The sequence below is a fragment of the Uloborus diversus genome, chromosome 2 (assembly GCF_026930045.1).
Source record: "Uloborus diversus isolate 005 chromosome 2, Udiv.v.3.1, whole genome shotgun sequence".
Classification (NCBI taxonomy): domain Eukaryota; kingdom Metazoa; phylum Arthropoda; class Arachnida; order Araneae; family Uloboridae; genus Uloborus; species Uloborus diversus.
The window spans coordinates 125,154,459-125,171,708 of NC_072732.1; the positions used below are offsets into that span (position 1 = coordinate 125,154,459).

The 17,250-nt window shown below is 35.5% G+C and overlaps 1 protein-coding gene across 1 annotated transcript in view; it reads right to left on the reverse strand.

Annotated features, from left to right (window-relative positions):
• Positions 1-6,350, reverse strand: part of LOC129216027 (uncharacterized) — a 39,570-nt gene extending 33,220 nt beyond the window's left edge. Inside the window, exon 1 of the mRNA XM_054850171.1 lies at positions 5,995-6,350. Within this exon, the coding sequence (XP_054706146.1) occupies positions 5,995-6,067 (73 nt within the window). The 5' untranslated portion in view covers positions 6,068-6,350. The remainder of the gene's footprint in view (positions 1-5,994) is intronic.
• Between the last annotated feature and the right edge of the window lie 10,900 nt (positions 6,351-17,250).

Sequence of the window (17,250 nt, forward strand, 5' to 3'; positions counted from 1 at the left end):
CCTGAATTTGGCAGCACTTCATTAGTAAATGCTTTCGTGTATATCGTTTGTTACGACTGTTTTTTATTATTTTTTATGGTGTATTTTTATTTATTATTCTAGAGGGCAAACTACGCAAAAGAATACTACACAAAAATGGATAATTTAATGCGGGTCATTTATTTTTAAATGATTCCATCTATGACAGCAATTTTCAACCAGTGGTTTGGCGGACCAGCAGCGATCGTTCCTTACAGATTTTTGGCTCGTCCACGTTACAAAAAAATCATTATTTTAAAAAAATAAATAAATAATTAATAATAATAATTTTAAAAAAATTTTAAAAAAGAAGGAAAACCCCATAAAAAAACACTATTTAGCATCCTTTACGTGAATTTTCTAATTAATTTTCGTTGCTTTCTATGATTTTTCAGCAATGTTTATTACTTGTGTATGATTATATTACATTAATTACTTTTCTTATTCTTAACATTTAAATTTTTTGTAACAATTCGTTCACACCATGTAAAGTTTTATTTACATATATATTAATTCATTTATTATTGTCAATGTTTTGTAAAAGAAAAAAAAGAAAAACTCTCAGCTGTTGGCAAATTTTCTTCACAAGTGCTTAACATTCTCCAAACCGAAAGCTTCTTACGTTTTTCAAAAAAAAAAGGGGGGGGGAAAGAAAAGAAAAACTGGGAAAAACCCAACGGTTCGTAAAAAAAATCCCTCCTCCCCCTCCCTCCCCCCGAAAAAAAGATGAAAGAAAGAAAGAAATAAGAAAAAAAAGTAAAATGTAGAAAAAAAAAAAAAAACCCTCACCAGTTTGCGAATTTTTTTCAAAAGCTGTTTCCGGTCCGCGGGTCAAATATATATATATATATATATATATATATATATAACCTCCTCCCTTCCTCCCTCTCTCTTTCGCTATTTTTGATAATTGGGGCATTTCACGGTATTTTTGACATTTATGTACAGTCCGTAACGTGATCTTTTTTTGCCATAACTTTTTAATTTACCATTTGATTTGTAAATTATTTTAATTTGAGTTGGTGTGTTGGTAGGAAAAGCTCAAAATAAAATAATATGCAATCAAACAGTAAATTAAAAAGTTATGGCAAAAAAAGATCACGTTACGGACTCTACATAAATGTCAGAAGTACCGTGAAATGATACAATTGCAAATATAAAACTAAGGGCACATTTCTTTTACAAAGAATCCAAAATTAATGGCTACGTTTCAAGAAGGATTTTCCCCCAATGATTTCAAAAATTCATTCATGGAATGTGATGCAAATGGGTGAAATTTATTGAGAATTATTGTTCAGAAAACTATTTATTGTCCAGATATTAAATTATGTATTGTGCTTTGAAACGAAGGCGTGCTTTCTGACTCGTTAATCCTTTTCAAATCTTTAATCAGTGCCAAGGTTTCGTTTGCCAAGAGAAATGAGAGCAGTGCTTGCATACTTTCTTTCGAATGCATTCTTGTATTTTTCAATTTTTAATTTTTTAGAAACTTTATTTTCCCAATAAATGCTATTTTTGATTTTCACTGAAATAGTTGTTTTCCTATTATAGGATGCTAACCTTTTTAGATTTGATAGGCAATTATTAATAAACTCTGAATTTCAACCATAAGAAATTTTAAAGGCTCAAGCTTAGAATAGTCTTAATATACTAGCGGCGAATTTACTGGTTTGTGGACCAGTCGCAATGCATTTTCGAGGGCCCCTTAGTCTATCACAGAACTCACAAAACATTTATCATGTGCATTTTTGAATTATCTTTGGAGCTTCTATGGTAATGGGAGCACCTCGCAATTACGACATGATAAATCCGCCACTGCAGTATATTATTTTTATGAATCTCTCCGATAACCTTAAAATTAATACCGCCGAATGAACTTTATGGACACTTCAGAAATCAACATAATAAAGAAAAGATGACATTATTACTAGTATTTATGATTGTTGCTGTTATAATGTTGTAGACAAGGAATTCTGAATAGTAGCCACTGGCAAAAAATGGTAGCTACTTTGACTGTTACTTGCCATTTTTTTAAATATATATATATATACTAGCTGACCCAGCCACGCGTTGCTGTGGCAGAGAATGGAAATAATTTTTTACTCATTGTTTTTATACGATCAAATTAATATTTTAAACAAAGCTGGAAAAAGTTCCGTTGATTTTAAAGCCTCGTAAAAACTTCAGAAATCTTCCCGTTTAAAATCTGTCATGTTTCTGGAAAATTAGAGAAAACTTAGGCATGTATAACCGCTTGGCACATTCCTGATTTAATTAGCAAGTTCCATCAGCAGTATTGCAAACATGGCCAAAGTCAAGCAAGAATTGCAAGCAAGCATCGCGCATTGTACTCGAGTGCAATTCTTGCAAAGCAACGTCGTCCATACCTATTTGCTCTTTTTCAGCACATAATCAACATGGGTGGAGAAGCCCTACACTTTATAAATACGCTCAGTTAATCTTTGAACTGGAAGCTAGAAATATTTTTCACAACAGTGAAAAAACTGCATTCATGCAACGTGTAGCAATTCAGAGAACTTTTTGACAATGATACTTGATTTTTCCAAGAAGTGAATAAAAACAACTGAAATTCTGAAACGTTACACGGAAATACTCAGAAACATTTCGGAAATTTTTTGCAGTGTACTTACTTCGTCCAATGGTGCAAAAATATTTAAAAGTGGTAGGTAAAGTATCAGAATGTTGAAATTAAGCACTGACCACTATACAGATTTTGTATGCACAGTTTATTCATGTTAGCCTTAACTATTGTTTTTACAATTGTTTTTAATCTATGACTTCTCACAAATTATACCACATAAATTGATAAGCTATAAAAATGGAATTTTATCAATAAGATAGATAACATTGATTTCGAACTATTGTTTCGATTATTTTAAATTATTAAAAGTGAAAATTATCTTTGTACTAATTTGTTCACAATGTTTTTGGTTAATCTGTCTTTTGCTAACACGAACAGATTTGATGGTTTTTCCACACATGAGCAGGTTACATGTAGTTGTACCCATTGGAGAAACACCTATTTTCCTAGTCCAAACCGCCATTGTTTGGCCTTGAGATCTATTTATCGTTATCGCGAACGCTAAGCGATCGGCATATGAAGCCTTCTAAGCTGTATTGGAGATTCTGACGATATTAATGGAATGCATGGCAGCAGGATGATTCCTCCTTTAAACTTTTCCAATAAAATTGCTGCTTCGAGAACATTTCCGATGACCTTTTTGATAACTATACGTGTATATTTGTAAAAACCTAGGTGGGTTTAAATTATGGAGAAGATTAATTGGTGAATTAATTTTCAACTGGAAATTGTGTTGTGTCATTCCTGGTATATCCAGATAATTAAAAATTCAATTGGAAACTTTACTGATTTGTTCTAATCAGCAATTGTATCTATTGATTTAAATGATCTCAAATTGCTGGGCAACAACTGTTGAATTTAAAAGTTATTCGATAATACACTCTCAATTAGTTCACTTTTCGTCTCAATTTCAGTGCAGAAATTGTCGGGCTAATTGATGCACTATGTAGTTTGATACATTTCAGTTTCACCGTTTCCAATACCCATCAATTGCTTAGAAAATACATGTGCGAATACATCATTTTGCGTTTGTACTCACATGTTCGTTGTCAATCGCATCATCTCGACATTACGCTATGAAAACAATTGTTTTAAACATCCGTTGATTTCATCGGAATAACTGGTATTGTCTGCCGGAAGTCCCCAGACAGTATTCAGAAAATAATACCTAAAAGTTTATCGTTGCCTTTTAAATCTTGCATAATCCTATGATGCGCTTCGAATGAATGATTTTTGCTCATGAACCATAGTACACTTATCCCAAACTATAATTGCACTCTTTTGAAACACTACAGCCATTCTGCGTTTTTTCTTTAATGTTACACATTGCGTGTGGTTTGTTATGAATATCCAATAGGCAACTTTAAAGCTGAATGTGCTGTTCGTCTACCATCTAAAAAAAGTAGCAGCAATGCCTGACGATGCAATTGTCACTGCAATTTTCTGTCTCGAAAGTATCTTTGCAAGAATTAATGATATTAAAAATTTCTTGGCGGAAAAAAGAAAGAAAATAAATGTTTTCCGCTTAAATTCAATAACCTTTCAGAAATTATCCTGGAATATTTTTTAAGAATTTAGAATTCTACCTCGTTAAAGTCAGTTATGAATCTGCCACCTTCAGAGAAATCTAACGTAGATTTAATATAATAACCTGTAACCTTCCTGCTTTTTTAACTAATATCTCAAAGCATTAATGCAATCATTGTCAATGCTAAGACAGACTCTCAAGCACGCAGCTTGAATGCAACTCGTCTTAACTCTTGCATAGCTTCGTGATCCTGACATCTTTACGCTCTCATTGGGAGCTGAGTCAGCATGGACTGACCGTCACCGAACTGAAACCGATACACCAAATAAATACGTTCAGTTAATCTTGATACTGGTGGAGAAAAATATTTTTCACAACGGTTTGAAATCTGCAATTTGTAGTAATTCAGAAAACGTTTTGAAAAATATAGTTGATTTTCTCAGGAAGTGAATAATAAACTGTAATATCCCGAATTGTTATATGAAAATTCTAAGCAACATTTCTGAGTTTTTTTTAATCATAATATTTTTAGCAGTAAGTCATACGATGTTAGAGTTATATCGATTAATTAACTTACACCGCCATCTATTAAGAATTTTTAGAACTAACCAATTAATTCACACTATTATTGTATAATTAATATTAAATTTGCAATTACAAATTATAAAAACTATCCTATCTTTTAAGTTGGACCAAATGACACATAGGTATGAAATTTGATAAAAATCGGTTGAGTTGTTTCGGAGTTTACCCCGAACAAACATCGTGACACGAGATTTTTATATAAATAGATATATATATTCAGCGCAAGAAATAAATACCTTTAAAGGAGCTTACTCCGAATTACGTTGCCAAAGTAGAGTCGACTCACAAGATTGGAAAAGTGTTATCGTAGAACGATGTACAATATAATTTTTAACGAATAAAAAAAAAAAAAAACCTGATGGTCGCCACTTTTGGCGACTAATCCTTGGTTTTTCGGCAGACATTTTCCATGAAATGGTCGCCTGGTGGCGACTGACGACCGCTAATCTAGAGCTTTGTGTTATTATTATTATTATTATCAAGCTTGGAAAACATTCAATACTCTTGGTGGCTCAAAATTTTGGGAATGATGAGAAATGTTTTGTGAAGGGCAATTACAAATGAACCAAAATTTATTTCAAACATAACAATATGCATTCAAAAAAACAAAAAGACGTTAGATAAAATTTGATTTCGATATTTTTTTACTGCGTTTAATAAATAAGAAAACAAATAATATTTAAAAAAAACTTCGGAAAAAAAGAAAAAGACTTTAAAACAGGGCATCTAACAACACTGAAAAACTTCATATTCAGAAAAACAATTAAAGTTTTAGACAAAACGGGAAAAACTGTTCTAAAAATTAAGTTTGCGAGGAACAGGCTCGGAAATAGCAATCTCATATTCATTTTAAAATCGTTCAGAGATCATTCTTTTTATGATTTATAGAATAAATAAACACATAATATTTTAAAAAGTCACACAACTTAAAACCCTATGACAAATAAAACTTCTAAAATAAAAATATTTAAAAAATTGATTCTCAAATATTTAGCCTTTCTGTAACATTTAAGACGCATGTTAAATTTGAAAATTCATTTAATATCTGTTTGTAAAAAAAGAAGATTCAGATGTAAAAATACACAACATTCAATCCCTTTCTGAAAAAGCATTTCCTGTAATATTTTTTCTATATAGAAAACTAAGTAGATAAAACTGAACTGAACTGCTTTTTGATGAATATTGTCCCCCAAACATGACGTAGACTCAGAATCCATTTCAAAACGCTGGAAAAAAGGTCTTAATCTCAAAGATTCATTACCTGGTGAGGGCATCCATGCGCAAATGAGCAGCACCATCCACGTCAAGCAAACAAACTTAAAAATTCTTGGCATTTCTTATTTTTACTCTTTCCTGCTTTTCCGCCAAGTTGTGAAAAGTCGAGAACTAGCTCGGGACAGGACGATGTCTGCTGAGTCCTGAGTTCCGGATTGAAAAGAGAAAAGGTTAGCTGTTACCGCGAGGCTCAAAATAAAAGAGTTCCAAAATTAGTTCCGATCCCCCCGAAGGAAGATGACGCTCATAGTTGGAGGCTTCAACTGCAACTGTCGAACCTCCAGCACAATGCGACGTGTTCGAATATCAGACTTCGTTTCTCCCTCTGCTTGTCATCTGCCTTTTCGTGCGAAATAGGAACAAATTCAATATTTTATGGCTTAATTTGCTATTGCTTCCTGCGTCACATGAATCGTCAGTTTTCCCGCCTCGGTAACGGGGAAAGAGGTGGAGCTATATAAAAGTGTGACACCTGAAACAGTCGTGAGATGTGCTTTACCCTCGATGAAGTATACGGTTTGATCAAACCGTTGCACGTTATTTCCTTATATCAATCAGGATACGGGCAAGAATTTTTGAATTGATCTTGGATTAATTAGCTGACATATTTTGTTGACAACAGCTTAAGGCAGTCGTTCAAGTAAGCAAGCTTATTTCTTTCTTTTTTTTTTACTTGATAAAAAATATTTGACAAAATGAATTTTTCAGTTATTATATCTCTTGCATCTTTCTTCAGTAAACCGCAGGGTCCGACTAACTAAAAGTGAGTCCCTATGCTCACAATAATTTGGAGGCCACCTGAAGACTCTATAGTAAAATTCAGGTAAAATGCAGTGGGTTGATTAACATGTTTGGCGCCAGTCTGAATGCATTTTTGGGAGCCTCTTTGTCCACGGAACTATGTAAATTATTTATTATGTGCATGCATTTATGACTCCCCTTCAGGGCCCTTCATAATTGTGGGGTAAAAGCAGCTAATATGGGGACATTCCGTTTCATCACTTGCACTTAACATGATTAAGTATGAAATAATATTGAGCCTAGAGTGCTATTCAAGATTTTTGGATTCATCCATCGAGTTTAAAAACTTAAATTAATAATTTTCCCTTTAAATTTTATTTACTTACTTTTTTTTTTTCAAAAATCAGGAAATTATTTGTTAATTAAAGATGCAGCTCCCACTTATTTGAGGCACCATAAAAATAATACTAGAACACAATTCTTTGCAGTTCAGAAATGAATTATATTTACTTGAAACAAAGGCTTTTTATTTTTCAGTAAGTTACCGCCCTATACCCAGGGCTAAGGCAGAAATACATGAAATACACCGCCAGCTCAGTCAATTCCAGCTGAGGACTGCAGTTTCGTGTTTATTAGCACTCATCAGCCCGGCATAGGAGGGACTGAGCTGGAGGCTCTTGGCTTCCTTAAGAGGTTTTCCACCTCCAGCTCAGTCACTCCTATGCCGGGCTGACAAGTGCTAATAAGCACGAAACTGCAGCCCTCGGCTAGAATTGACTGAGCTGGCGGTGTATTTCATTGCTTTTTATTTTTGTTTGAGATTATCGGCCCTATCTATATGAGCCTATTTGGGGCAGTTTCCACATTGAACTCACTGTCGACCTCCTTATTATTTGAAAATAACCATTTTCGTCTTCACTTTCACTTCTCTATTCCTCGTTTTCTAAGGAAGTAGCGCGTCTTATTTCATAGTGTGCGTTTCGCTTGTCTAATCTAGAGCCCCTATATATACCAGGCCTAACTGTCCGCCATTTTGGATCAAAAGTCGGAGAAATATTACCACACTGGATGTCTTATTGCTTCCTTTCAGCTTCATTTTATGTTAGCGTAATGCATTTGTTTTTGTCCCAAATTGACATTAGAACAACAGAGGGTCATATTTTGAAAAAAAAAAAAAAAAAAAAAAAAACAAACCAACGAAACATAAAGAAATCGAAAACATTTCAGTTGGTGAAATAATACATATATTATTATTATTCGGTTAGTTGTATGATTAATTAACTTGCTAATTAATTATGAAACTAGTATTACTTTACATTATTAATGCTCTTAGTAGTATTAGTGTAAATATATATTTTTATGTGCTAACACTATATACTTGAATTTACCTAGTTATAGGGGCCTTAGTCTAATCCTCACTCTTAATTACTCATGCTTGAAATTGAATAAATACTAAGAAAGCATGCAGTTATCGTCTATACATTTAATGAAATAATGATTATAATAACATTGTATATATATATATATATATATATATATATATATATATATATATATATATATATATATATATATATATATATATATATATATATATATATATATATATATATATATATACTAATAATATAAAGCAGTAGAGTATGTTAGTTTGTTGTTTAAACGCGCTATTCTCAGGAACTACTGGTTTGAATTGAAAAATTATTTTTGTGTTGAATAGTCCATTCATTGTGGAAGGCTATTGGCTATATAACACCACGCTATGAATTATAGAAGTGAAACAGCAATAAATTTTTTTATGAAAACGGGAAAAGGTATATTATGATATAAAACGCTTGGAACGCAAACTATGCGTAGCCACGGTGGCTCAACCTGAACGTACGTGCTTCGCGATCCGGTGGCCGTAGGTTCGAGTCAGCCACGAGGCGAATCTCGAGGGTACTTTACAGAGAAAAACCTAAACGATGCTAAAAATGATTTGTAAAAAAATATGTATATTTATATACGTATCATTGTCTTATATTTCTTATTAATTAGGGGAGGGTGGCCCAAAGCGGGTAGATTTTCGAAGAACGATCGAAAATTGTAGTTTTTGGATTTTTATCGTAACAATTTCGGTTTTATTTCCTAGCAGGTTTCTTGAACTTCAAAATAAAAAGTGTTTTTTGTATTGTTTCTCAAATCCAATATTTCTTTATTATCAAACTTTATAAACATTTGAAAAACCCGCTATGCCCTATCAGGGAGCCAAAGCGGGTAAGCTTAACTAATTGTGATTTGGTTCATTTGCTAATTAAATATGAAGTTATAAATGATTAAAATAATTGATTAGCTACCTGCCATTATAAAAAAGTTGTATTTAAGTCTGATTTATTAAGTTGTACTTATCCAATTTAAAGGCAGCACATGTGTTTATAAAACATAAAGAAATAACTGATTGAAATAATAGACTAATTAATTGTCATCCTAAAAAATAACTTTTAAAGTAAAACTTATCTTATTGAAATAGAAAATCTAAGTCAGCACACGAGTCAAGAAATTATAAATAAATATATGATGAAATCCTATAGCCGCTTTGCCCCACTCGCTTTGAACGAAGGCACATTTTTTGTTTCAATAATTAGAACCTTAAATTTAAAAAAGAAGCAAAAGAAATGAATATCGCAGTTTATAGATGGATGGTTGTCAAAATAAAGTAATATTTATTGACAATCAAAAAAAAAAGCTGGTCTTCGACTAATCACAAGTTACAAAACTTCATTTTTTTAAAATAGAAATGTATCTTTTTTTTTTTTTTCAATTTTAAGCCTGGTTGCGCCATGCCGCTTCACTGCTGCTTCGCTGAGACTAATTTTAAAACTCGGGAGTGTTCGTGTAAAAACGACATACGTATGCAACGCCGCTTGCACACCATGAGGGGAGGCATACGAAGGCCTACCCGCTTTGGGCCACCCTCCCCAAACTAATAATATAAAGCTGAAGATTTTGTTTGTTTGAACGCGATAATCTCAGGAACTACTAGTTCGAATTGAAAGATTATTTTTGTTTTGAATTGTCCGTTCATTGAGGAAGGCTATTATCTATTTTTTAAAAATCAAATTGCCTGAAATATTTGTGATTGCAAATTAAATGTTTAATTAATTGTTTAATTCTTTGAACTCCTAATAGATAGCGGGGTAAGTTTAGTTTTATGAATTTCTAATAGATGGCTGGGTAAGTTAACTCTTTGAGAGGGCGCTGGCCGACAGTATCGACAGCTGCAAGGAACCATGCCCGCCCACAGGCACGTAGCTAGAACTTTGTTAAAGGGGGGGGGGTCCAAGGTTGCACGAACTTCAAAAGAGGAGGCATGCTAAAGCAGAATTAGTAGCTCATATTTACGTTAAAAAAATTAATCCAATTAAAACTAATTATGAAAATATGATAATTATCTAAAATTAATTAAATAATTGAAATTGATAGAGCGAATAGTTAGAATTAGTTAACAAAAATTTTATATTAAGTGGCAAAGAAATTATTGTCAGTTTATAAAATTACCATTAAGCTAAAAGTTATCCCATATTAAGTTTCCTAACATGGATAGAAAAATTCCATCACATAAGCTTCATCTGTTCTGATGCTTTGAAAATGAGTGAAATAATTCCTATTAATAAAAAGTTCACAATAAAAGAAAATCGGAAAATAAAAACTGTTCCAGGGATTACTTGGAAAATGCAGGTGATAGTTTAATTAAATATTAAAGCTTTGTAATATATTTCGACAAAATATGTACAAGTCATTTTATTTGAAAAAAATAAAGAAATCTATATCTATGGAGTCTAATGTATAACTATGAATGCTATATAACGTAATTCCACCACCCTGTTCATTTGAAGAAGATTTCTGGCAAAATTCAACCACCCTCTCGACGAAAATATTAGCAAGGTTTCATTTGAAAAGCTTGAACTAGTTCTTTATTTACGTTTATAACATTCTTTTGATAATAGTGTAACGGATCCGGTGCGACTTCCAACTTTCTTGAAAGGACGACACAGTTCTTGATTAAAAAAAAAAAAACACAGGAGCTTTATTTACATTATGTACAGGAGAAATCGTTAACAACTGCTAAATTAATCATCAGCAATTAAACAAATATCACTCAACACCGTAAACTCAACGGTTACACACGTATTTACTTCCAAATACGAAAACAACACAGCGAAATGCCTCGCAATAAACAGAGCTAATACACTCTCAGTACAAATTCTCAATCGAAACTAACTCTTTATCATACATAACAACTTTTTATATACACCGAAAGAGATCGCTCAACTATTCCAGAAAATGCTACACCGTTCCACACTTTCTTATTTCTTTTCTTTCACAAACCTTATCAATGAAAAAATAGGGAACCACGTCATCCTTCGCCTTGCTCCAGAAGAAGCGCTCCCGAACTTTATTGAGGGTTTTCAAGACACCAAAATGTCCTCCAGTCGCACTACTATGTATTTCTTTCAGAACATCTGAAATCCTTGATCGGGGAAGTAGTAACTGCCACCTAGATGTTTTGCCGTCGTCAGATTCCCATTTTTGGTGTAGCACGCCGTTCCGTAAATGGAGCGAGTTCCATAAAGCCCAGTATCTTTTTGTTGCAGGACTGAAGATGGAAACGTCCTGCCAGCTAGGTCGCCGACTGTCACTCTCCATGGACTCCAAAATTGGTTTTACGTCGGGGTCTTCAAGTTGATCTTTTCGAACTTGGTCGTCACTCCATGGATCAGGTCTGATGATGTTGGAGTCACTGTCACCTGATAGGCAGTAGGACTAGTCATTCCATACTGTTTCTTGATTCGGAAGCAATAATTGCAGTTCTCAGGATAGGGTCTCCTTGATAAAGCGTCTGCATTACCGTGAGACAACCCTTTTCGGGGCTTGATCTCCATGTCATATTCCTGGAGCCGCTGTATCCACCTGGCTATCTGGCCTTCAGGATTCTTGAAGTTCAAAAGCCAAGTTAACGAGGCATGATCTGTCCGAAGCAGAAACTTTCGGCCGTAGAGGTAATGATGGAAGTGTTCTACAGCTTTCACTATGGCCAGTAACTCCTTCCTGGTGACGCAGTAATTTCGCTCCGACTTTGATAATGATTTGCTCCAATAAGCGATGACATGTTCATTGCCGTCAATTTCTTGGGATAAAACAGCTCCGATGCCCTCGTGGCTCGCATCAGTGTCTAGGATGAAGGATTTTCCAGGTTGAGGATATGAGAGAATAGGCGTTGATGTTAAAGCCTCCTTCAGTCGTAGAAATGCATCTTCGCATTCTTTGGACCATTCAAACTTTTGCTTGCTCCCCGTCAGCTTACGCAAAGGTCATGCAATGTTGGAAAAACCCTTCACAAACTTCTTGTATTACGTGCAGAGCCCCAGAAAACTTCGCAGCTGATGGATGTTTTCGGGACGACTCCAACTCTCGACCGCAGATACCTTTTCTGGATCGGTTTGTACACCCTCAGAAGAGATGATGTGACCAAGGTAGTTCACTTCCCGGCGGAATAAATTACATTTGAACGGGCTTAACTTCAGATTGGCTTCCTTAAGCTTTTGCAGTACTTTCCTAAGATTAGCCAGGTGTTCTTCGAAGCTGCGTCCCACGATGATGATATCGTCTAAATAGACCAGACAGGATTCGTAAGAGAGTCCTCTTAACACTGTCTCCATAAGACGCTCGAACGTAGCTGGTGCATTGCAGAGGCCGAAGGGCATCACTTTAAACTGCCATAAGCCTTGTCCAGTTGTAAACGCTGTCTTCTCTCTGTCATCAGGGTGTATTTCAACCTGCCAGTAGCCGCTCTTCAAGTCCAGGGTCGAAAACCATTTGTGTCCGGAAAGAGTGTCCAAGGTGTCGTCTATCCGTGGAACTGTCTTTCTTGGTGATTTCATTCAGCCGTCGGTAATCGACACAAAATCTGGTGGAGCCATCTTTCTTTCGGACCAAGACGATGGGAGAGGCCCAAGGACTGGACGAGGGTTCGATGACATCATTCTCCTGCATCTCTTTCAGGAGGGTCTCTACCTCTTCCTTCTTGGCGAACGGTAGTCGTCTTGGATGATGTTTAATAGGGGGGTGTTCTCCAGTGTAGATCCTATGCTGCGTTAAATTCGTACGGCCAACATCCTCCGATGTAGATGAAAACAGATGCTTGAAGTCATTCACCAATTGTTCCGCAGCAGTTCTTTGATCTTTCGATATAAGGACTCAGAAGACACAGTCTCGGGGGAATTGATTCTTCTAATGATGCAGTTTACTGGAGTACAGGTTGCCAACACTTCACCTTTCTGGATATTCCTTGGCCTTTCACTCACGTTGGCGACTCTCACAGGAATTACATTCTTAGAAATGTCCACAAGCGTAGATGCTACCAGCACTCCTTTTAGGTTATTGCTTAGGTTAGGGTATTCAATGAGTCCAAATCGAAAACTATTGCTTTCTTCAATGGAGCCAGGTATTAATGATTCTGACCTTGAGGGAATCGATAAATCTGTTTGGGCTATTATTTGATGAGCGGATTTTACATCATTTTCAGCGTTGAAGATGGCTATGTCTTCTCTCATCGAGTGCAGTTCATTAGTCTTGAAGTCCAGGGTGAAGTCATATTTCTTTAAAAAGTTCAATCCGAGAATGAAGGGGTCCGTGATATCAGCGCCGAATGCTGTATGATGGTAGGTGGCATTCCCAAACACTATTTCCAAGTCCACTTTACCTTCAATCTCGATTTTGTCACCTGTCACAGTCTGGAGACTTACGCGTGGCGATGTCCACAACAGTATCAATCCAAATTCACGAGCCACATCTGTCCTAATGATTGTGACATTGGCTCCAGTGTCGACAATCAGTCTGTAGGGATTCCCATTTACAAGTGCGTAAATGAAAAGTCCATTACTTCCGCTACTAGAAGAGAAAATCTGCAGAGCTCTGGTGGTGGTGATTTCCTTCCCTCGCGTAGCTTGGCGAGCCGGACAACTCCTTCGCATGTGCCCTTCACTACCGCATTTCCAGCACTTCTGCTCTTGTTTCTTTTGGGATGTTATGCTGTTCAGATGTCTTGCCAAGTCACCGAGTTGTCTCTCAAGTTTAGCGAGGTGGGACGACCTGGAATCAGACTCATCAGCTTCCTGAGTCCGGATTAGATGGCGATCCACACGGGTTGCTTCTTGGGCGGCCTCGTATCTCATCACATAAACCAAAGCGGATTTCAGGTCGTTTACATTCGCCATCCGGAGGGTCTTCTGGATCTCAGGATTCCGAACTCCGTCGATGAAGTAGTTGAGAGCCAGGTTGTCTCGAACATCCGCAGGACAGTCGCAAAAAGCAAGATGAGACAGTCTCTCGACGTCCGCCGCTAGCTCTTGCAGGGTTTCTCCGGTCCGGTTTTCTGGAAACGGGACTTCAACTGGAGTCGGCTGAAATCTTTCTGGCACTTCTCACCGAAGCGAAACTCCAACGCAGATGTGAGGGCGGCGAAATCCCGGCGCTGGCTGTCCGGAAGGGTCTGAAGAATGTCCGCTGCGTCACCTCTCAGGGATGCTGCAAGATGGCAGGCCTTGGTAGCAGAGTCCCATCCGTTCGCTTCCGCCACTATCATGAATTGAGTTTCGTAAACCTGCCACGAAGTTTTTCCATCAAATGTGGCAAGTTTAATGCACGGTCGAGCAACCGATGTTGGAGTGCCAAACTGTACAGAGCTGCTTTCCGCGGTCGCCAATCTCCTTTCCAGGTCTTTAAAGATGTCTTCTTTAAGTTTATGAAATTTTCTATCTTTTTCTTCCAATTTATTTTCTACAGCATTGCATCGGCCTTCAACGGTACTCAATTTTTCTTCAAATTTCTCTTCGATTTTATTTTCCACTGCGATGAATCGACCTTCAACTACCTCTAACTTTCCTTCAATAGCATCAACTCGATGCTCTATCTCATTAAATTTATTTTCCATCACAGTCTTTACCGAAGTAAGATCGTTTTTAATTTCCTCTTGCTTAGAAGCTAGGTCATATTTCAGCACCGTTCAATCGGTTTTCAATTGTTCTTGATTAGCCGCCAATTTATTTTTCAATTGCTCTTGATTAACCGCAATGTCATTTTTTAATTGATCTTGATTTGCAGTAAAACTTGCAGTCAAATCATTTTTTAATTGGTCTTGATTAGCCGCAAAACTTTCAGTCAAGTCACTTTTCACAGCATTGATTGCGTCAAGAAGTTGTTTTAAATGATCATCCATTGCGCGAGTAATCACCATAAAAACAAAGTCTATAAATTCAAACAGTCTTTATGAAAAAAAAATGTCCAAAGTCACACTTACTCCAAGAAAGTCCAGAAGAAGCCCCACGTTGGGCGCCAATTGTAACGGATCCGGTGCGACTTCCAACTTTCTTGAAAGGACGACACAGTTCTTGATAAAAAAACACAGGAGCTTTATTTACACTATGTACAGGAGAAATCGTTAACAACTGCTAAATTAATCATCAGCAATTAAACAAATATCACTCAACACCGTAAACTCAACGGTTACACACGTATTTACTTCCAAATACGAAAACAACACAGCGAAATGCCTCGCAATAAACAGAGCTAATATACTCTCAGTACAAATTCTCAATCGAAACTCTTTATCATGCATAACGGCTTTTTATATACACCGAAAGAGATCTCTCAACTATTCCAGAAAATGCTACTCCGTTCCACACTTTCTTAATTCTTTTCTTTCACAAATCTTATCAATGAAAAAATTAGGGGACCATATGCTTCAGCCGAATGTATAAGGGCTGTATATTCATTACGGGAAACTATTTACAGGTTACGGTACTACAATAATTACTATTTACAGAATTTGTAACATAATAGGAAATTGAATGGCGTTTCTAATTTTATCCGTTTACTAATTATCATTTCTAACCATCATTTAAAAGCTTGAACAAACTGTTAACTCCGTCCGTCAAACAGTTGAACTAACTGTTTGACGGACGGAGACTTCCTTTGCTGCAATCATTTAAAAAAAAAAAAAAAAAGGCGTATTGCCGTTTTTTATTTATTGTTATTATTTTTTTGCAACGAATTGGTAAAATAAGCTATCCTAGGATTCGTTATGGTATTTTTTTTCTTTCTAATGAAGCTTCGTTAGAGGCTTTAGCCTTTTCGGACCTAGTGCGAACCACCGATATGACATCTAGTCTTTCATATGCAACCATTAAGGCGCGGATGTGACTGGCACAGGAAAATTTGGCACCGAGTTTTTACCAGATGGAGACACTTGAGCTCTCTGCGATGCGAAACTGCACTAGGGGTTTTATTTTTTAAAGCCAAACGAATACCTGAGAGATCTTTTACCTGGCAAGTAATGGAATGTAAAATGAATGAAATTAAGCATCAATGTATTTTTATTTTAACAACATTTTGGAGAAAATGTAAATGATTGCTTTTTATAAATGTTTTTTTATAAGGTCATGAATGAGTTAACATTATTGGCAATTTTCCTCTGATGTTTTCAATTTGATGCTTCATTTAAAAGAACAAGAGGAGGCATTGCATCCACCTATCTCACCACCAAACACGAGTTCTGTTTATTCTGTTGATACAAAACAACTTCTGTACAAATCAGGCTTTTTCAAATTAAAAAAATAATTGTAAACAACTAGGGAAAATGGCAATATGCTCTGCTACGAATTATGGTGGAAATATTTGATTATAACCTAGTTACTTTACTGTCTTTATTAGCTGTAAGCAAGTGTTAAGACTCGAAAATTTCATAATTTGGAGTCAAACGTCAAATTTTGATCATTAAGGTAGTCTTCGTCCCGGTTGCGATAATACAGCAGAATCAAATTAGATACATTTTCAACAATATATATGCATAAAGATAGCCAATTTCTGGAAACAAAACTTTTGGTTTCTTATTGCCTCAGTTTGCAATTTTTTTGCTCCTCAGTCATCTGATATTCCAAAGTCTAAAGACAATCTTTTGTAAAAACTCTTAGAATAATTGTGGTTAAAAATCCAGTAATGACTCAAATTAATCTTCCAAAATTAAGGTAACAATAATAACGCTTCTGATTCTTTCATTTTCAAATTGGTATAACTTCCATTCTAGGAGCAATTTTGTAATCATCCTGTATTCTCGAAAGCATATCATATTTTATAACGTAGGTATTGACTTTTTTTTTCGTTCTTTTATGTGATGTTAGTAAAATATATTCTAGTGCAAGAAATAGCAAGTAATTTTAACTTGAAGAAATTAAGAGTTTAAAAAAAAACTAATATGGAAGTGAAAACACAAGAAAATTTACCTCGCATTCACCTTTTTTTTTAATTATTTGCTTGTAACGAAGTAAACAGCAGAAATTTTCCCCTGGTAAATTATAGTTAAATGCACATGTCCGTTTTTGTTACGTTTAATGCTACCTTCGCATTTTACTAATGATGGATGCATAGATGCTTACTAAATAATTCCTCAGTACAAAGGCGGTAA